The 21,792-nt window shown below is 43.1% G+C and overlaps 1 protein-coding gene across 4 annotated transcripts in view; it reads left to right on the top strand.

The window, feature by feature from the left end:
• The first annotated feature begins 253 nt into the window (after positions 1–253).
• Positions 254–21,792, top strand: part of DGKG (diacylglycerol kinase gamma) — a 152,879-nt gene continuing 131,340 nt past the window's right edge. For all 4 annotated transcript variants that reach the window (XM_057738604.1, XM_057738603.1, XM_057738602.1 and 1 more), the window contains exons 1-2: positions 254–320; positions 12,838–12,914. In XM_057738604.1, the coding sequence (XP_057594587.1) occupies positions 254–320; positions 12,838–12,914 (144 nt within the window). The remainder of the gene's footprint in view (positions 321–12,837; positions 12,915–21,792) is intronic.

Raw genomic sequence — 21,792 nt, 5'->3', positions numbered from 1 at the left:
GCCCAGGAAGAGCAAGGATTTCTGAATTTACCTTGACTACAGATAGAAGGATGTTGCCTGAGGAATAGCAGAGGTCTTCTCTCAGCTGCTAAACAGTGCCCACTGCTGCCAGAGATACATGGGTGCTTGAGAAATCTCCTGAAGGGCTTGTCCATCGTGTACTTGCAATGAGCCAGGCCCTGGGCTGGGCCTCGGCTACAGCCTGGTGAACAAAGCTCCGTGGCTAGCCTCCAAGTGCTCACACCCAGGAAAGATGAGTGAAGAACAGTGGGTCTCCCTCACTCCAGAAGAATTTGGCCAACTCCAGAAATACGCAGAATGTGAGTAAATGGATTGACCCATCTGGGTGGGATTTCCTCTTGGTCAGGGAGAGTGTTTTTGGAGAGTGGAGTAGTATAATCATTGCAAAGCACAGAGAATGAGATCAGGCCTAACAACTTATATCTCCTTATAAAGACAGAATTTGTCTTTAAACAGACAAAAAAAACCCACACAATTATCTTTATACTCTGTAAATGATACATGCTCACCGACGACATTTGGAAGATATAGGAAAGAAAAATAAATCTAGGTTAAAAAACACAGCCAAACTCTATGAACATTTTGGAACACTTCCATGCTGTGTATATTGCTTTACTTGGTGGAGTTCCTGAATATACCTTTTCTCTTTTCAGTCTGCATTTTTCATCTAATGTAATATTGTAAGTATTTTCTCAGGTCATCAAAACCTCTTTATAGCACAACTTTTGAAGGGCTGCAGGCTGCATGGTTACAATGTTACTCAGTCATTGCTTTAAATATACTCTTTTGTTTGGCCCCGATGCCTTCTTTCAGTAAGATACAGAATCCTGATGTGTGTCTCTTTCGTGACTTTCTTCTGGAGAAGCCTGGGCTTTCACGTGGTACTCTTGGTTTCAGTAGTTGCACCCAGCCAATTTCAGTGCATCAAGACACAGTGGTGGCAAGGCCCACTTTCACACACAGGCCTGCAGCTGGGCCTCCCATGGGCCACTTCTAATCCTGACTGGTGACAGGAGTCTGCCACCGCTGCCCGCTGCACTCTGCAAACACGCAGTCCCCGTCATGGTTGTACAGAGGCATCGATTTTTATAGAGCCCTTTGTCTTACAGAGCCCTCAGCTGCACGGCCAACCCCACCCCCACTATGCTAACCTCCTCTCCCTTCCTGTTAATTGTGCTGGTGCTTTTGGAAGTCATTAGGCCTGTAGCGCATTTGACCTGCCCTATGGAGCCAGGCCGTCCTCCGAATGCCCTTTAGGCAGCCTGCCCCCCTCCCACAAGGCAGGCAGCCCTTCTGCAACGCTGGCTGGGCTGAGTGCCGGCTCTGGCTCTTGCTCTCTGTGATGTGACAGTCCTTAACACCCACCCCACCCCACCCTTTAGATGCCCAGACCCCCACCCCCCCAGCCTCAGTGTCCTTGTATGCAGAATGAGAGGGTTGGACTAGGTGATCTCTCCCTGTGGTCTTTCCATGCTTGACACCCCATGACTCCACGTGCTCCCCTTGTAGGGCTGCTGGTCTCTCTCCCTGGTGCCCTGGAGCCTGTGGCTCTTCTCTGGCCACAGTAGATTTAGAGAAACTCTGAAATGTATTGACAAGGAGCAAGGAATTACCCTCCAGGGTAAACGCCATCTCATTCAGCCTACTCTGTAGTTGAGCAAAGTACCAGGCCCTGTCAGGGATGAAAGAGAAGCAGAGAGATAAGGCTTTGCCTGAGGAATCAGAATCTCGTTGGTGAGTCAGAAATATACTTGTGACACAGGCAGAGAACAGGGAAACATCTCGAGCAGAGATGGCTGCACTGAGTGCACAAAGGAGAAGGGATTTAGAGCTGGGGGAAACTGATATGAGCGGCTTAGGACAACAGAAAGTCTCACAGTTCTGGAGGCCACAAGTCCAAAGTCAAGGTGTCAGCAGGGTTGGTTCCTTCTGAGGGCTGTGAGGGAAGAATCTGCTCCAGGCCTCTCTCCTTGGCTTACAGATGACTGTTTGCTGTATTTTTCACATGGCACGCTCCCTGTACGTGTGTCTCAGTGTCCACATTTCCCTTTTTATATAGACAGTCATTTTTTTTCTTTTTTTAATCCTTTTTTAAATTTTTTTTATTGAAGTATAGTTGATTTACAATGTTGTGTTAATTTCTGCTGCACAACAAAATGACTGTTATACACATACATACATTCTTTTCATATTCTCTTCCATTGTGGTTTATCCCAGGATATTGAATGTAGTTCCCTGTGCTCTACAGTAGGACTTTGTTGTTTATCCAATCTCTATAAAATAGTTTGCACCTACTAATCCCAAACTCCCAGTCCATCCCTCCCCCTCCCTGCCTCTCCCTTGGCAACCACAAGTCCTTCTCTATGTCTGGACACAATCATTTTGGGTTGGACCTACCTTACTCCAGTAAGACTTCATCTTAACTAATTACCTCTGCAATGACCCTATTTCCAAATAAGGTCGCACTCTGAGGTACTGAGGGATTAGGACTTCAACATACAAATTTGCAGGGATACAACTTAACCCATAACAGAGGATTTAGCCGGGTGAACCCTGTGGAAGAAAGAAGTTTACAATGTGAGTTGTAGGTGGTATGGGGAGGGGTAGAAACAGTGGAAGCAAAGGTGAAGGGACGCAAAGGGAGAGGGTGTCTATGAGGTGGTAAGGAGTGCTTCTGGGCTAGGTGGAAGAAAGCAGCAGGGGGTGGGGAGGAGGACATGGGACAGAGAAGGGTAGCAGGAGGCCTTGGGCCCTGCATGTCAAGGCATGGCCTTTGGACTGAGGTGGCAAGATGTAGAGCCATGAATCGGTGGCTGTATGCAAGGCAGCCTGGCTGAGGAAGCTGCCAGGTCAGGGAGGGCAGGCAGGTCCTTTGGATGAAATCTTGTCTGAGTTGAGGCGCAGAGCTAAGATGGGGAATGTGGCAGTGAACGGAAATTGCTGTGGAAGTATCGTCAAAACTTGTGGAACGACAGGAAGCCAGCAAAGATACCTCAAAGCCTGTGAATCTGCGGGAGGTAAGGGACAGAAGGGTCCAAATGTGGCAAAGCAGTCAAGGAGGCAGGGGTGAAAAGAAACCCAAGGGTTTGGTAGGAAATGGCTCCTCTGTGGTCTTTTTTTCAACCATCAGCTTTGTCCTTCTCGGACCCGTCCACATTTTGTTCGTGTCCCAGGACTGGACGAGGTGCTCTGGCATCACTTCTAACAGGAGAGGAAAAAAAGACACAATTCTTGGAAAATGATTAATCCTCAGAGGAAACCCTGAAAAAGGCACTTCTACCAATTTTAGACACATTCTGGCCTTCAGTCAGATTGCATTACCATAGCAACAACTCTTCCATAACCACAAAAACAGGAGCTTTACAATAGTGGAATAACTGAAGTATACAGCCTGAGAATTGAGAACTTTCTCCACTGGAGTTCCAGGTGGGAGAGGCCAAGAACTTCAGGACAAGAGGCTTTTTGTATGTTCTGTTTAAATATCATAAACCCTGCATCTTCTCTTGTGGCCTTCAGGGGAGAAGCTGTGTTAAAATACTCTCGGAGGTAAAATATATATTTATTATATATGTAATTGACAGTAAGCTTAGTGTGAATTAAGAGTGTAAAGTGCTTGTCAAAAGGATGATGTGATAGTTTAAGAAATTTTTTGTTACAAAATAAAAACAAGTGGAAAATTTTTGAAAAGCGAAAAGATGAAATGTAAAGCTACTCGTGGTCCTATCTCCCAGTGATAACCACAACTGGTATATTTGTGTATAAATATAAATTTAAACTACACATGTACACACATATATTTAAATAACAAACATGCTAGGCTATTTTGTATGCTGTTTTCTTCACCCTAACAATGTGTTTCAGTTATCTATTGCTACGTCCAAACAACTTCAAAACTTGGTAGGTTAAAACAGCCATTTTGGTTTTGTTCCTGTGATTCTGTGGCTCGGGCATCCTGGACAGGGCCCAGCAGGATGACTAGTTCCTGCTCCACAGTGTTTGGGGCTGTCAGTGGGATGCCTCACGTGACCCAGTGCAGCCTATTCACTCACTTGTTGGTACCTCAATGCTCCTCCCTGGGCCCTGTTCCTCCAAGCACTTTCTCATCTCCCAGGGCCTCTCCATGTGGCATCTCTTGCCAGCAGGGTAGCCTGGACTTGGTACATGTGGCTTAGGGCTCCAAGAGCATAAAAGCAGCAGCAGACCTTTTTAACACCTGGGCTGAGACGTGCTAGAACACCTCTCTCTCGACATTCCATTGGTTAGAGCAGTCACAGGCCTGGCCCAGATTTGATGGGCTGGGGGAATGGACTCCACATCTCATGGGACAGGGGCTCACACAGCGGGGAGGAAGATTGACAACAGCCATCTCTGGAGACTAGCTAGCACACAATATGTCGTGAGATGTTCCCGTATCATCCAATACTTTTCAGAAGCATGGTTTTTAGTGGTTGCAGAGATTTCTTTGGAGTACATATACATTATTTTATTTAACCAAATCACTAATTGTGATCTTAGGATGTAGTAGTAATAGACTTATAGCTTCTAGTCAGGCAAACCAGTATCCGTATTCTATCCTACCCTGATCAGACCTCTCTAGAGAACTGAATTTATTTCTGGGCACCACAGTTTGCAACGAATATGGACAAACTGGAACGGTTTGAGAAGTGCCAGCAGCATGGTGAGGGGCCTCACAGCCTGACGGTGAAGAAATGGATGAAGATGCTATGCGTATTTGATGGAAAAGGGAAGACTCAGGGAAGGGTGAGGGAGAGCTCGTTGATTTAAAATAGCTACAGTACTATTGTGGGGAGAAGGTGTAATTTTGAATGGCTTCAAGAAGTAAGCCCTAGGACTAATGGCAGGATACCATCAGAAGAAAGACTTTAAAGTAAGGAATCCATTGATTCCTAATGGTCAAACCTGTCAAAAATGGAACAGAATGGACCCCAAAGCGACTGAGTTTCCTTCCCCTAGGACTGCCTGGGCAGAGTTAGCTGAGACAGTAGCGGGGAGATGAGAGCATCAGAGGTCTGGTTGAGTAAGTGACCTTCATTAGCCCTATCACTACGTAGTTTCTGTGTTTAGATGGATTTCTTTTCAGCCTCAGAGGGTGTGAGCATGTGGGGATGCCTCCTACGGACCCTCCCCCAACATATTCAGAGATATAACTGGCTTATTGTCCTAATCCTGTTATTTGTGGGGAGGGGATTTTTGCCAGTTTTTTTTTTTTTTCATGATTTATTAAGGACAGAAACGTTCATCTTATTCATAAAGGGGAAAAGGAAAAAAAAACCTGATAAAACATCTATTTTTACTTTTAATTCTCTAAGAAATGAAACCAAACATGTCCTACATCAGCTAGTGTTTGCTTGATTTTGTAGACTTTTTAAAGCTAGGAGAGATCTTAGCCATGATCAGATCCAACTACTATCCATTTTACAAATGAGAACACTAAATTCAGGAGAGCTCAGTGACTTGCCCAAGGTCACACAGAAAGTCAGTGGCAGAATAAGAATTAGAACCAGTGTTTTCAATCCCAGGTCAAATTCAATTCAGTTCCAAAAAATTAAAGAGAAAGTACTCATGGGAGCTCAACCTTCAGCCATACATTGGTAAAGAAAAATAAACATATATGTTTATTAAATTATAATAGAACAAAAAATTTTAATAAATATGTGCCAGAGATTTTATTTAACTCATTAATTAGTGGAGGAGCCAGTAAGATGTTAAAGTTGAGAAGCAAGGTAGGACCCTGGATGGATACAGATCAAATTCGAAAGTTCCTAATTAGGCAATTTCATAAACAAATGTAAGGATGAGATTGCTTGGTTAGATACAAAACTGGTTCATGTCTTACAGGACAACAAACCCTAATCTTTTGGGTTATCTGTTCCACCAGACAGTTCTATGCATATCTGCTGGAAAAAAAATATGTAAGTTAACATGTAAGTTCACAAAGTCTGGACATTTAATACATTTAATCAGTAGTGAACAGTGAGTGGAACTAAGTCCATTCACCTAGTCATTGGGTAGCCATTTCCATATGACACTGAAAAGATATGCTGTCCACTTTTTTTCTTATTTCTAAGTTTTAGGTAATTTAAAAAATAATAGTAAAAATAAAAATAAATAAAAATAAATAAAAATAAAAATAAATAATAGTAACATACAAAGAAGTAGAGAAAAACTGGGGTTTGCTTCAGTGCCCTTCTAAGGCTCTGAGATGGGACCCCCCCCCCCACCTTTATGTTTCTGTTCTCTAGTTCTTCACAGAGCAGTCTAAAGTTCCCTTTGGCCCAGAGTCCCATCTTCTTCCTCCCATAATCTTTTCCTCTTAGTTACCACCGACAATCATTCTCCCCTTGGGATAGTGGGAGAGATGTGGATGAGAAGAAAGGGGGCCTGAGGCAGGGTTCCTGGGCAGGAAGGTCTCATTTAACCCGCAGGCTGGTTCCCAGGTGTTGAATTCCGACAGGTAAGCAGAGTCCTCAGTGCCGGGCAACCCTGATGCTTTTTTCTCTCGCTGACTCTTCCTACCTGAACAAAAATTTTAAATACATTTTAAAGTAAATTAAAATGTATTTAAATCAGTAAATTTGAATCAGTAAATTGTGCTATTCGGAAATATATTTCAGTAGAATCAGATCAAGGCAAAGTTTTTTACTAAGATGTAGGTAATTTATAGCTCAGAATTCAAACCTGTCAATGTTAATATGGGCTTCAGAGAAAATGTTTAGGGCTAATTTGTAGAACAATGTAAGGCTGTAAGTAAGCTTTGTTGAAACTTTGCTGTTTCTGTTGGCCCATAGAGTGAGATTTAATCAAATGTTCATGGAATCCTGGGCCCATAGAGGCTCATGTCTAGTTGCTTCCATCTTGAAAGGGATAATCACGGTATTTCTCACCCACATCTCTTTTGGTGCAACTGACCTTCTTTTCATTAGTGATGACTGGGACTCTGCCCACAAGCAGTCACAGAATCTATGGATAGGGATAGACTTCTTTGGAACAGTGGCTCTCAAATGTGAACGTGCACGTGAATCTCCTGAATTCGGTTAAAATGCAGATTCTGAATCAGTAGGTCTGCGCTTGTTCTGAGATTCTGCATTTTTGACAAGCTCACAGGTGGTGCTGCTGCTGCTGGTCCAGGGACCACATTTTTAGTTGCAAGGAGGTAGCTATTCCTCCATTCCTCCACCTATGGCTGATGAGGCCAAATTACTTGAAGAGAAAGTGGGAAATTTTGCTCGCAATATAAATTTTGCTTATACAAAGAAGCCACACCAGCCATTCAGATCATTCATGATGAATCAGAAAAACTTAGTATCCTAAAGAGGGTTTTCTTTATGAGCAAAAATTCCCTCTGCTTCAGTGTAAACTGTTTGTCTCTTAATATATATGTAACACTGTGGCAGAGCCATCACCTCCACAGGTTTCCCCCAGAAGTTAGCTTGATGGGCCCCCGTGGTCCTCAGCCTTGGCTGCACATTGGAAATACTTTGGAGCCTTCAACAATTGCCATGTTCTGCCCACATAATCCCCCATTCCCGGACCATTTAATCATCATCTGTAGGTGTGAGACAGTAGTGTTTAAAGCTCCCCAGGTGATTCCAGTATGCAGCCAAGATTGAGAACCACTGGTCTACCTTTTCTCCCTATACCCCTGGGAATATAGGACATATGGGACAAGCATGACAAGCCCAATCCCTTTTCTAGCCCTCATTTATTCCATAAATTTTTATTGAAAATCGATTTTATGCCAGGCAATGGATGACATGCTGAGGATAAGCAGGGAACAGGAAAAGAGGTATAACTAGGAGAATGTGTCGGTGTTTACGATGCTGGACTTCTTACACATGCTTTCCACATCCTGCTCCAGGCCTGACTTCCAGGTGCAAAGATGGGCCTTTTGAAGCAGTGCTGCTGGCCTGGCATCTCAGTTCTGACATCATCCTCCCTCCATCTTTCCAGGACCCTTGGAAAACTCCATTCTTGCTTTTATGCATCTCACTGTGTTCTTGACTCCCTGAGTACTTAGAAAACTTACTCATACATCCCAGCCTTCACTGGAGGAAGGAAAATCTACATGTGTTTTTTTTTCTTCCCCTCGTATGCCAACTTTCGCTTCTCTGTCTCTCTGTGTCTTTCTCTTCCTGGGTTGAAATCATTTATCATCTTCCCAATCTGTAGAATATGTTCCTGTAGGCTCAGCATCATGTTTTTTTCTGTGTTGTGACCCGCAAGCCTTACTAGTCAGCCATAGATATACAGGAACATTGCTTCAGGTCTGCTCATGAAAAGTGAAGTCCATGGACCTACATAATTGGTGTCACCTAAGCTTTTCCTTGAAATGCAGAATCTCAGGCCACGATCCAGACCTACAGAACTAGAACCTGCATTTAAACCTTATCCCCAGGCAATCCACAGGCATGTTACAGTTTGAAACAATCTTAGGGAAGTTTGAGACCATCTTAAGGACTTTTGAGGAATGGAGAGTTATCATGTGCCTTAGAATTTCAGTCTCATCTATGCGTTTTCAGATTCACTTTTTAAAATGTTGATTTATAGTTATTTCCAAGTTTAATGGTCTGACTAGTGCCAGATACTCAGGGCTCCTAACTAGAAGACAGTCCTTAAACTTTGGGTCCCGGTTCAGGCAGCACAGCTGACATTCTGCTGTAAACACTGATGCTCCTGATGTGTCTGTTCAGAGGACATCCCTGTCCCACACAAACATGGCAGCAAAGATGCCTGTGAGTAGGGCCAAATTTTCTCCTTAAAAAGCCTTTGAATTTGCTCAAACACTAGGAACAAGTGCTTGGTTAAGGTCCCAGAATTCTTGGCATCAGGAAACAACTTCAGACCAAAACTTCTTAAGGCAGTTGTTACCGCTAGCAAACTTGATCACAGAAAAGAGCATTCTAAACCTCTTATTTGGGGTAAAACTGTGTGTTAATGGTCCCACCAGAGTGGGTTAATGCAAAATGTGTCCCTATCTTGCCAAGCAGCCAAATAGTTGACCTGTTGGGTGGAGTTCCTTAGTGCTGTCCTCAAACTGTGGGGAATGTTAGCTGAGGACAGCAACTTTAGATTAAGCAGAATTATAACCTTTTCTTCCCTTTTGCAATGATTATCCAGCAAGTTCCTCAGCATCCTAATTTATTATTATTTCTAATAATAAAATCGCATTATAGAATAGCAGTTCTCCAACCTTGACTATATATTTGAACTCCCAGAAACTTTTAAAATACACTGATTCCTGAGTTCCTCAAGAGATGTTGACTTAACTGGTCTGGGGGGAGGCCTGGGTTTCAATGTATTTAGGGGTCCCCAGGTGATTTTAATATGCAGTCAGATTTGAGAGCCATTGTCATAGAGGGAGGGCCTTATCTTCTGATTTACCAGTGTTCATGTAACCAATGACTCTAACAACCGTGTCACACTATTAGATATGTTAAAAATAAGAGTGACCCACTCACTAGTTCTGTGCCCTTGAAAGAATCACCTAATTTCCATAAACTTCACTTTCTGCTTCTCTAAAATAGGAATAACTATTGTATTGGGGTTAGTTGTGGAGATTTAAATAAAATACACAATGTGACTAGGACAGTGGTTAGCACATAGCAGGTATTCGAAATAGGAGTTGCTGCAAAGAACTGTGGTCATGGCCCTGTTTTGCACAGTTTGAAATGAAACTCCATCTTCTGTGAGTCTGGAGGTGGTATTACAGCACAGGCTTGGAGGGTCTCTACTGAGGCTGTGCTCTTGGGCCCACACATGGTGCCTGAAATAAGATCGGGGAATGCTCTGAAGAAGCCCCTCATTGCTCTTACATATCTTCAGACAAACAGGATTGAGCAGTACCCACCTATCCCTCAGGGAAAGAGAAACCCAGCCCAGAAATCTGTTGAGGAGAAAGCTGTGATGAAGTATCAAAGGACCTCCAAGGAGAAAGGGTCTCAAGTTTGAGAATTAGATTGTTTCCCTTTTTCGAAAGGGGAAGGTGTTGATGCTAGGAGCTCATAAAAGCCCATGAAACAGATTGATGTGAGTGTGTGGTGAGGAGCACCCGTCATGGAGATGTAGGAGCCAGCAATCTCTTGGATTGCTTTTTTCCTACTTAATTTTAGGCTAGTGGTCAAAGATTTTTAAATGAATGCCTCCTCTATTTTTTCTTTTTAAAACCTGTTTACTTGAATGTGTACATATGATGAATATAAGAGTATATGTGTTTATATGTAAAATAAACATGTACACCTATGAGCATAGAAATATACATACCATACATTTAAATATAGAGCAAGATTAGCTCAATAGCACTTGAGAACCAAAGGATTTCTGCTAGGATGAACTGTGGAACCTCTAAAATGTGACAATAACATCAAAAATTCCAGTGAAATCACTCTCTTGGTTCTCACTCAAAATGCTGGCTCTATGCTACTTTTGCAGAAGCCACACCAGGAAGACCCATGCTCCGGATCTTTCATTTTTTGAAAAATTTGGCCACTCTAAGCTGAAAATCTCCTGTTGAAATAGATTCTAAAATATAGTGTTTTTCCCTAAATATTTAAGCTACTCATAATAGAATAATTTGAATATAATTTATGTGTGACCTTAACTGAAATCTGACCTAATTCTAACCTCTCTTCCATTCTGTTGCCTGAGTGGCTTTTAAAAAATGGACCTGGTTATGTTACTCTACTACTCAAAAAGTCTGCAGCAATTTGAAATCAGTGTCCTTAACCTGACATTCAATACCCTCCCAAATCTGGCCCAAGACTACTTCCTGGTTCTAACTTTGCCTAAAGGTCCTATGGTGCCCACCTTCATATCTTTTGTTCACCCTGTCTCTTCTATGAATGGCCCTGTCCACTTCATGTCGGCCTTTCAAAACCTTACTCATTTTTACACCCCAGCTCAAATGCTACCTCCTTCATGGGGCATCCCCAGTCACCACCCTAACACCACTCTCGTCCTAGTTTTACTTCTTCCCTGTTATTTTACTTCTTCCCTCTCTGTGATTCCTAGAGCTTCATATCATTGCCACAGCATTAATTACACCTTCCCTTGTGTTAGCAGATGTTTGGGAAGTAATGGTGAATAGTGCTTAAGGAAAAGTTATACAGACTTTTGAGCCAGACTAGACCTGAGTCAAAACCCTGACTCTTAGGCAAGTCACTTAACTTTTCTGAATTTCAGTTTCTTCATCTGTAAACTGAAGAAAATATTACCAAATTTGCATGGACTGGTAGGTATATGAGAATATTCAGTAAAGGTCTTTAGTAAGGGGTAACTATTATTACCACAGTTATTTGGATCCTGTCCCCAGCTAGTTCATCAACAGTACCTAGCAACGTCTTACCCTCCGTAGTGTTTTCTGAATTGAGTGGAAGTAGCCCAAATTGATGGCATCTGCTGCCTGGATCTCACTGAGCTATTAGTTTCCCAACATCTGTTTTGAGTTTCAGAAAGAAATGTCCATTTTTAGGCAAAAGCAGCGTTTTCCTGTGGCATTTCAATATGTCTCAATCCTGAAATGATTATAACTTGTGCTTGATTGAATCCAAGTCAGCAAAGTCATGCAGAACAGCCCAGCCCACAAGCACATCTACTTTCCATAGTCCTAAGAGAGCATAGCCCTCTGTACAAAGAGCCCAAACACCAAGGAACACTATGTCAGCTTTTAATGACATTGCCGTCTGTTCAGATGTTTAAATTGTGGCAATAATGGAACTTGAGAAGCTCTTAATTATCCACAGTACTGCGAGACAGGGAGAACACAGAAATCCTGGTTTTCTTTGATGTCTGGTGTACTGGTAACTACACAGGATGCACTCAGGTTTTGTTTATAATGACAATTATTGACTCCCTTCTCTTGACTCCCAATTCCCTTATAAACTTAGGGGGGAAAAGCCACCATTTTCTCCAGTAGTTTCTAAATTATTTCCTGTAGAAACCAGAATTTTCTAAACTACCATGCTTAATGAATCTTGTCTCTGTTTCAGCACCAAGGACAGAACCTCACCAGGCTTGATGCCCACCCATCCTATTTAATTAACAAAATTTAAAATGTTTTAAAACTTCTGCTCAGATGTTTATTCGATCATCTAATATATTGTTTTTATGAACACTAGTTGTATGTCAGTTATATCATACAAAGACCTACAGCTCTCAAGGTTGAACTGAGGCAGATGAACAAGAAAGGCAAGTTAATAAATGTAACACCATATAACAAGTGCTGTTACAGAGTTATGTACAAATCATGTGGGAGCCAGGGGAGGGAGTGATTAATTCTGACTAGTAAAGGAAGGCTTTTCAAAGGAGTTGACATTTGAGCTGGGTACTGAAAATTGTGTGAAGTTTGCAATACAGAGAAGCAACTCCATGAAAACATATACAGTGTATTCAGAAATTTGTAGAAATGTGGTTTGATGTGGCTGAAAAATGGAGTGAATGATAGATTAAGATAAGAGATAAGGAATAGGCTAGGTCAGATTGCCAAGTACTTGTATACCAAGCTAAGGGTTTAGGCTTTATCCTGGGAAAGTTAAGAGCCATTTAAGGGTTTTGACCAGAGACGTGATCTAAACAGATTTGTGTTTTAGAAAGACAGTTCATACAGCGAGAGAGAAAATATACTAAAAAATAAAATAAAATAAATGAGAGTCAGAAGGGCAGATAAAGTTGACATTCCTCCATGTGGTTCTGGAATGAGGGCTCACTCCATCATAACCAGGATTAGATGTGGAGAAGATACTTGGCCCAGCTCCCGTTCGCTGTTCACCAATGTTTCACATGTGGATTATGTCTCTCCAGATTCTTCCAAGAAGATAAAGGATGTTTTGGCTGAATTTAATGAGGGTGGGAGCCTCAAACAATATGACCCACATAAGGTAAGAACATTTTCATTTCAAGCCTTTAAAAACCCCATGTTCTAGTCTTTCCATAATTTGTTCCTCTCTTAGAAGTTTAGCTCACTTTAAAGAACTTGCTTCTCAACATATTTTCTCCCAAATTTCAAGTGAGCCATTGGTGCTACCTGGAATTATATGTTCCCCAAGTCCATTCACCCTCTCACTGTCCTAGAAGACCACATCATACCTTCTCTTCTCTCCTCAAATCTCTCACTCCTCCCTTCCTCAATTCCCAGTTATCAACTGTGTTTTCTACTTCACTGAGAAAATAGAAACAAGCAGAAGTGATCTTCCCCAAGATCCTCACCTTATATGCCCATTTAGCTGTACCTTTTCTCCTGTAATTTAGGACAAACTCTCCATGCTCTGAACCTCAGTCTAACCCCTCCACTTGTGGACTCGATCCCATCCTCCTTGGCCTATTGACAGGCATTGCTTCAGCAACCTATTTCTCTCTCGCTTTCGCTCTGTCTCCTTCCCATCAGCTTTCTCTGTATATTAGATCTTTCTCAACAACAAATAAACATGCTGCTATTTCTCCAATATTAAAAAAAGATTTTTCTGATTCCACTTCTCCCTCTACCTCATTTCTCTCCTGTCCTTTATAGCAAGCAAGCCATGCAAAAGATGTGTCTATACTCTTTGCCTCCAATTTATTTTCTTCCCACTTTTCTGAAAGCTTTTCAATCAGCATGTAACCCCCACCCCTCCACTAAAACTGCTAGTCAAGAGAGCCAGGGACCTCCATGTGGCTAAACTCAAGTCATTTTGTTCAACAGCATGGGACATGATTGGTCAAATCCTCCTCCACTTCCTTCACTTGGTTTTCAGGACACTACACTCTCCTGATTTTCCTCTTACACCTTTACTTGACATTTCCACTTAAAAATCAAGTAGGCATCTCAAACTTAACATAAGCTAAACTGAGCTCCTTGATCTTCCTCTATAAAACCTGTTTTTCCAGCAGTCTTTCCCATTTCAATAAATGACAAGTCCACTCTTCAAGTTATTCAGCCTAAAACCATAGAGTCATCATTGATTTTTCTCCTTCTCCTATATCCCACATCTAAATCATCAGCAACCTCCATCACTTCTGCCTTCAAAATACATCCAAAATCCAGACACATCTCACTACCTGCTCTGCTGCCACCCTGACCTGAGGCACCACCATATTTTGCCCAGATTATTGTAGTAGTCTCTTCACTGGCCTCCCTGTTTTGGCTCTTGACCTTGAAAGTCTGTTCTTCACACGCATCCTCAGCAGTCTGTTGAAACTGAAGTCAGATCATGTCATGGCTCTGTTCCACAATCTTATATGGTCTGCCTACCTGCTACTCAGAGTCAAAATCAAGGTCATGACAATCTGCACCTCCCCCTACTCTCAGACCTCACCTCTTGCTACTCTCCTTCTCATTTTTTCCCAGCCAGATTAGCCTCCTCGATGCCTTCAGATAAGCCAAGATTGCTCTAACCTCAGCACCTGTGCCCTTGCTCTGGCCTATTCCTGCAGTGTTCCTCTCTCAGATATCCATATCATTCATTCCTTTACCTCCTGCAAGTTTTTGCTCAAATCACCTCCTCAGTGAATGTCACATTCTGTATCTAAAATGTTAAGCTCTCTTTCCTGACACTTCGTATCTTCCTGCTTTGCCTAATTTTCCTCTTTGGTACTTCTCACCATCTGTCACACTATATAACTTACTTATTTAATTGTCTATCTCTCCCACTAGAATATTTTTGTTCACTGCTATGTCCTCAGTGCCCAGAAGAGTATCTGGCTCATAGCAGACACTCAACAAACGTTTGTTGAATGACTAAATGCATGCAAGACCTCCCTTACTTTCAAATTCAGCTCTTCTAATGTTTCTTGGACATCCAGGCACTGTGTTGGACACTGCAGAAGATAGAAAGATGAGGAAGCACAGTTCCTGCCCTGCAGAACTTACTTCCTACTGGAAGGGCCAAGTTTAAGAGCCATGACCCTGGAGTCATATGTCTATAGGTTAGACTTCTACCTTTGTTGCACATCAGCAATGTGGCCTTGACTGTTTCACCTCTCTGAGTCTCAGTTTCCTCATCTGTGAACTGAAGGTAACAACAACCAAAAAGAAGGTCCTTGAAATTTGCAGATGAGTGAATTAAATAAGATAGTTTTTGCAAAGTGTCTAGCATTTTAAGGACACTTAAAAATAGCGCCCATTATTATTAGCCTTTCTGTCCCGGTTTCCCAGAATGTATTAAACTCAACTCCGTCTTCCCTGATCCTGGGTCCTTTTTTGAGGGCTAATTGCAGAAAAGCAACTGATCATCAGGACACACTTGGGAGGAGGCTGGCCGCTAATTTATTTATATGGTCATCCTTTCGACAAACCATGAGTCAGCTCCTTCTCTGCTGGGCCCTGGGAGTGAATCAACAGAGCCCATGCCCTCAAGGGACACCTGAGAGGTGCTTTGGATAAAATGTAATGATCACCTGAGGATGAAGCAGGAGAAAGGTTGCCAGAACAGGAGCCAGATTGAGAACACACCATTTCAAAGAACACGCCTGAGGAGAAACCGTGTGGAAAGGATGCCAAAGCCAGCAGAGAACCCGCAGCACCCCCCCCCCACTCCCCACCTCCCCACTCCCCGTTGGCACCCCCACCTCCAAAAGCACAGGAACAAAGACTGGCAGGAGCTGCTAATCAGCCTGTCCCCCCCTGAGGCTGACGAGTGGGAGGGGAACAATTTGGTCAGTGCTGTTGCGGGTGTGAAGGCCGCAGGAGCTTTCAGAAGCAGGGAGCGGCTTGGCTGCTATGAGCTCGCTGCTGGCCCCCGCTCGTTATATCCTGGCATTGCTATGTCCCAGGGGAGCTCTGTCGCTCTGATTTCATTCTCTCTCACAGTGTGGCTGGCTCCAAGTAGGTGTAATGTCCCAGCACGGGGCTCAGAAACAAGGGCTTAAATTCTCTTGAGCTTGATGGCTTACTGCTGCTAAAATGTCTCAACGAGAAATGAGTTAGCTGTGGGGAGGGGCCGGTTTCTGGGAGAGCGTGACCGGGAATAAAAGCTTGCAGAGTGGCCAGGCTTGCATCTGGCCGTGACCAGTGTGCCCTTGCCCACCGGCACAGAGTGAGGCTGGAGAACAGAGTGTGGCTGAGGACGGCCAGAAAGTAGACAGAGAGAGTGGAGCCAGAAAGGTAGGGGGACCTGGCAGCACCAAGATCTTCGACTCAGACACACCTGAGCACAAAACACAGCTCTGCCCCTTGCTTTATGACTTTGAGAGAGTTATTTATGTTCTCAGAATTTTTTTCATCCACAAAATGGCAGTGATAGTACCATCTCACACTGCTGTTTTGAGACTTAAGCAAGATCACATGTACAATGCTCGATAAACTCTCCACCTAGTTCTCCTTCCTTCTTGGCCTGTGGAAGAATTAACAATTGCCCAGCTAGTTTCCACGTGAAAGTTGCAGTTTCTGGGAAAAAAAGAAAAGGTCTGAACAACGGCGGTATCTAAGATGTTAGGGCTCTGAGAATTGCCTGCGTGCCACATAGTGGTTGGTTACCTGCTTTGGGCAGAGTACCAGTCACTCCCTACCCATCACACATTTATGAAGCAGCTACCCTGAGCCTGGCCTGTGCTTATAAAGTACTTACTCTTTTGCAACTCAGATATCACTTTGAGAGTGGTGCCCAGTCACATTACCTTGCCTACTGAACTTGGGGTGTTCCGAGGGAGTGGCAGGGAGCACAATGTCAGCACAGGGGCCTGGAACAGATACAGTAGCAGGAGCACTGGACTGGGAGTCAGACGATCAGGCTTCTGGTTTCCCTTTGCTGCTAGCTGGCTGGGGCAAATCAGTGAACTTCTAGAGTCTCAGTGATGTAAGGAGATCTAGTCTACTCTGAGCTCTTCTAAGGTGAATGCTCTGTGTTTCTGGGCTTACTTTATGCCATTCTGTTCCCCAGGATAAGGCCATAAATAGTTGGACATGTGTTCAACCATCGTTTTCTAAGTTCTCATGATAGTTTGTCAGTTCTTCGTCTATGACACTCACCACTGTTGACCTTGTATTAGAATTATTTCAGTACCTTTCCCACTGAGCCTCTTAAAGGTATGGACTCATGCCTGATTCACTGGTGTGTTCCCCAGTGGTGCCTGGCACTGTGTCTTGTACCTGGGAGACTCAATGCATATATGTTGACTGAACAGACCCCACAATAATTGATGACAGCCAAGTGTACCAACTGGAATCCCAACAGCCATTAAAATACCTGTCAGATACATACAGCTGATTCACTGTGTTGTACAGCAGAAACTGGCACAACAGTGTAAAGCAATTATGCTCCAATAAAGTGCTTTAAAAAAAAATACCTATCAGGAAATACCATGATAAGTGGTGTGGGGGATACAAAGATGAAATAAGACATCTCCCTGCCTTCCAGGAGCTCTAGATCTAGTCGAGGAACTAAGGTATATATGTCATGAATAACTGTATATTGAGACGGCAGCAGATATGAGTGCCCCAAGTCAGAGTCCCAGGTGGAAAAGTAGAGCAATCATACTAGGCTTCCTGGAAGAGGTGGCATCTAAGTTGGGCCTTAAAGGATAGCTAGAATTTTAACAGGTAGAGAAGAAAACAGTTCTTGTAAGTACATCGAGGCTTGACCAGGAAAGAACTCAGAGATCAGTGTGGGCAGAGTGTGGAGGTACACATGAAGAATACTAGGATAAAAGACCAGAATGGTCTCCAAGCTTGAAGTAGCTACAGATCTAGATTGGAGTGGCAATATGGTAGGGCTGTGAATCCCAAAGGACTCAGGGAGTGCACAGGATGATCCACTGGACTGTAGGAATACTGCATATTAGACCTTCTGTTTACATTGATTTTTATCTAATCTAATTTCTATTTTCTGATTTCTTTGTGTTTTATAGTGTAGAGGAGCACAGTAATACATGTATATAAAGTATAAGTAGAGATCAATGGGAATGTATGCTTGAAAATCTTACAGAAGGGCACATGACTTTGAAAGTTTGGAGATAAGAAATCTCAACTCTCCCATGGACAGTGAGAAGCCATGGAAAGTTTTTGAGAAAGGAAGCAATCTGATCAGAGTTGTACTTTGAGAAGATCAACCTGGCAAATATGGAAAAGATGAGAGGAGTAACAGATGGAGGTGGAGGCGAGGAAGCCTTTGAGAGGTGTTGCAGTGGTCCAGATAGGATACATGAAACAGGAACCTGAAACCAGGAGTGTGGGGGCCTTCATCAGCCTCATTGTCAGGGTGGTGGCAGATGGGCAATGCATACAAAAAAGACCCAGATGTGACAGATGTTGTGAAAGAACAGTGGAAAGAAGGAAGGGCCAAGAACTGATCTGAGACAATGGCGAGTTCAAAGCTGAGCCTGGATTATTGGGAGGATAATGCTGCCATTGACATTAACAGAAACTGTACGGTCAGGAAGAGGAACTGGTTTAAGGAAGAATCTAATAGATGTTTAGAACTTGAGATCTTCTGGTCCAGCACTCACGGTTTACTAAAGAAAAACCCGAGGTTCAAAAAAGGAGGAAAATGTGGTGGGCCTCAGGCCAGTCACAAGGTCTCCTCAATCTCACACTGATTTGTCTGAAGATCTTTCAGCTTCGGTTTTTTTTTTTGATTGGCCAGAATTACTTTATTTTTTTTTAAGCTCTTTATTGGAATATAATTGCTTTACACTCTTGTGCAGTTTTTGAGATACACCAAAGTCAATCAGCTGTATTTATACATATATCCCCATATCCCCTCCCTCCCGTGACTCCCCCCCACCCTCCCCGTCCCGGCCCTCTAAGGCATCATCCATCAAGTTGATCTCCCTTTGTCATATAGCAACTTCCCACTGGCTATCTATTTTACAGTTGGTAGTATATATATGTCTATGCTACTCTCTCACTTCGTCCCAGCTTCCCCTTCACCCCTCACCCCCTAACTTCGTGTCCTCCAGTCCATTCTCTGCATCTGCATCCTTATTCTTGTCTTGTCACTGGGTTCATCAGGACCTTTTTTTTTTTTTTTTTTTAGATTCCGTATATGTGAGTTAGTATACAATATTTGTTTTTCTCTTTCTGGCTTCCTTCACTCTGTATGACAGACTCTAGGTCCATCCACCTCATTACATAACTCCATTTCATTCCTTTTTATAGCTGAGTAATATTCCATTGTATATATATGCCACATCTTCTTTATCCATTCATCTGTTGATGGGCATTTAGGTTGCTTCCATGTCCTGGCTATTGTAAATAGTGCTGCAGTGAACATTATGGTACATGTTTCTTTTTGGATTATGGTTTTCTCTGGGTATATGCCCAGGAGTGGGATTACTGGATCATACGGTAGTTCTATTTTTAGTTTTTTAAGGAACCTCCAAACTGTTTTCCATAGTGGCTGTACCAACTTACATTCCCACCAAGAGTGCAGGAGAGTTCCCTTTTCTCCACACCCTCTCCGACATTTGTTGTTTCTGGATGTTTTGATGATGGCCATTCTGACTGGTGTGAGGTGATACCTCATTGTGGCTTTGACTTGCATTTCTCTGATGATGAGTGATGTTGAGCATCTTTTCATGTGTTTGTTGGCCATCTGTATGTCTTCTTTGGAGAAATGTCTGTTTAGGTCTTCTGCCCATTTGTGGATTGGGTTATTTGCTTTTTTGGTATTAAGCTGCTTGAGCTGCTTGTATATTTTGGAGATTAATCTTTTGTCTGTTTCAGCTTTCGTTTTTTAAGAGCATTATGTAAGACTTTGTTTAACTGACTTTCCCTTTTATTAAATCATTTAGTATACTCTGTTTTCCAGAAATATTTTATGCTGATAGTTTTCGATTTGAGGCCAACCAAAAAAAAAAAATTAACAGAACATTTTGGAACTCAAAACTATGTTGTAAAACAGTACTTGTTGATTAAAATAGTGCAAGGGAAAGGACAATGCAAACAGAGCCTTTTAAAATAAATTAATAATAAAGATGAGAAGACCTAAAAAAAAGACCATTGCACTTGTGACCTTCAAGAAAGCAGATTCAGAGGTGATGTGCTAGAATCCAAATTGAATGGATTAAGATGAGGAGAAGTGTGAAGGGGAAGGGAAGAAGCACAGGCTAATAGCTTGAGCAGCCAGCAATTTTTTTTGGAAGAGTGACCTGAATGTTCTCACAGGTAGACAAGCAGGTGCTGGGAGATGCCATCAGAGGCAGGGAGGGTAGAATTGAGGGTCATAGTGGGAGAGTTCCACTTGGAAAGTGGAAGGAAAAGATTTTGCTGATCTGTACTGAGAAAAAGGTAGAGGGTGAGTGAAAAAGTGACATTCTGAGGTGTTGAGGCAGTAGAGACAAAGAGGAACAGAAAGAGTACAAAAGAGAGACAACAGAGACGCAGGGGCAGGAACGGCAGAGAGATAGAGACAGAGATTGATAGCTGTCACAGAAATGTAAGTCCAGCGTTTGCTTGGAGATGCCTTAGTCTGGTAAGAGCCTTTGTTATCCTCTATCCAACCGAATCAGGCTTCCTCCACTCTGCTAAGGGGATGTTTGAACAGCCCAGCCTGGGGCTGAGGAGAAACTGCCTGGCAAGCTCCCTCCCAGTGGGGTCTAGAGGGCATCTCTTGTTTTAAGGACCAAGACTTTGTATCCCAAACCTCATTGTGCACGTGCCAGCCAACTCTGGTTCTGGAAAGGCTCCAGATCTTCCGGAAGAGACAAGGGGTTAAATGCTACCAACATCTTCAGAGAGAGCCAAGTGGGCTCCCAAAATGGGATTTTATCACGATTGTGCACGGAAGCCTGCACAGCAGATCTCGGAGCAGCGCTTCCTCAGATGATTTCCAGGAGCATCTGCCGATCTGATGAAGAACCTGATGCCATCCAGGCACAAGCTCGTGGTGATGACTCACCACACCCTGTTGTTGTCGAGTGTTTGCTGAGTGCAGCAGCCCTTACTGGCACCGTCTTCCCAACCTGGGACCAGAAGCCAGGCAGCACTGGGCAACATACAGCAGGGAGAGGTTCTAGTTTTTGGCATGTTTCTTGGTTCTACCTTCTGTCCTTGGCTTCCTGCTCGTCTCTCCTGGTGCCTGAAACCTTCACAAGGACATGTTTTGAGAGCAGCCAAGCCAGACACACACCCTCCCCTGCTATCTTGAGATTTGTCCAAAGAAGGTCAGTTATGAAAGTAATGAAAGATGGAGCCTGTCCTTTTTTATTTTCTGAGAACTGAATGCTCAGGATCACATCCCTCACAGCATAAGCAGAACACTGACATACCACAGAAGGGCAATTTCTTTCCTTTGTGTTTTCACCTACATCCTTCTTCATCTTTTTTTTTTATTAAAATACAGTTGATTTATGATATCATGTTAGTTTCAGGTGTACGGCATAGTGATTCAATATTTTTATATATTATACTCCATTTCAAGTTATTGCAGAATAATGGGTATATTCCCTGTGCTATACAATGTATCCTTGTTGCTTGTTTATTTTCTACACAGTAGTTTGTATCTCATATCCCCGTCTTGCCCTCCCCAGCTCCCTCTCCCTGCTACTCTTCATCTTGATTAGAATTCCAGGGCACTGACCTAGTCCTGCTCGTTAGATACAAGACTCTCACCTGGGCCTGGACTCAGGCAGACCCCTCACTCCCAGTGCTCACTCTCCATCACCCCCTTTTCTGCCTAAACTTAGACATGTCTTGTTATAGAAGCCTCCCGTGGTTCTGTGCCCTACCAACCCCCAACACACACCACCAGCGCTTTCTCTTCCTCACGTCCTACCCCTGCTCCGTGTGCCTGTCACCCTCCATCACCTCCCAGGCCTTTTCATTCCTGCCCCCACCAATCACGC

This window comes from Hippopotamus amphibius, chromosome 6 (genome assembly GCF_030028045.1).
Source record: "Hippopotamus amphibius kiboko isolate mHipAmp2 chromosome 6, mHipAmp2.hap2, whole genome shotgun sequence".
NCBI lineage: Eukaryota > Metazoa > Chordata > Mammalia > Artiodactyla > Hippopotamidae > Hippopotamus > Hippopotamus amphibius.
This window is presented reverse-complemented; position numbering and strand designations above follow the sequence as displayed.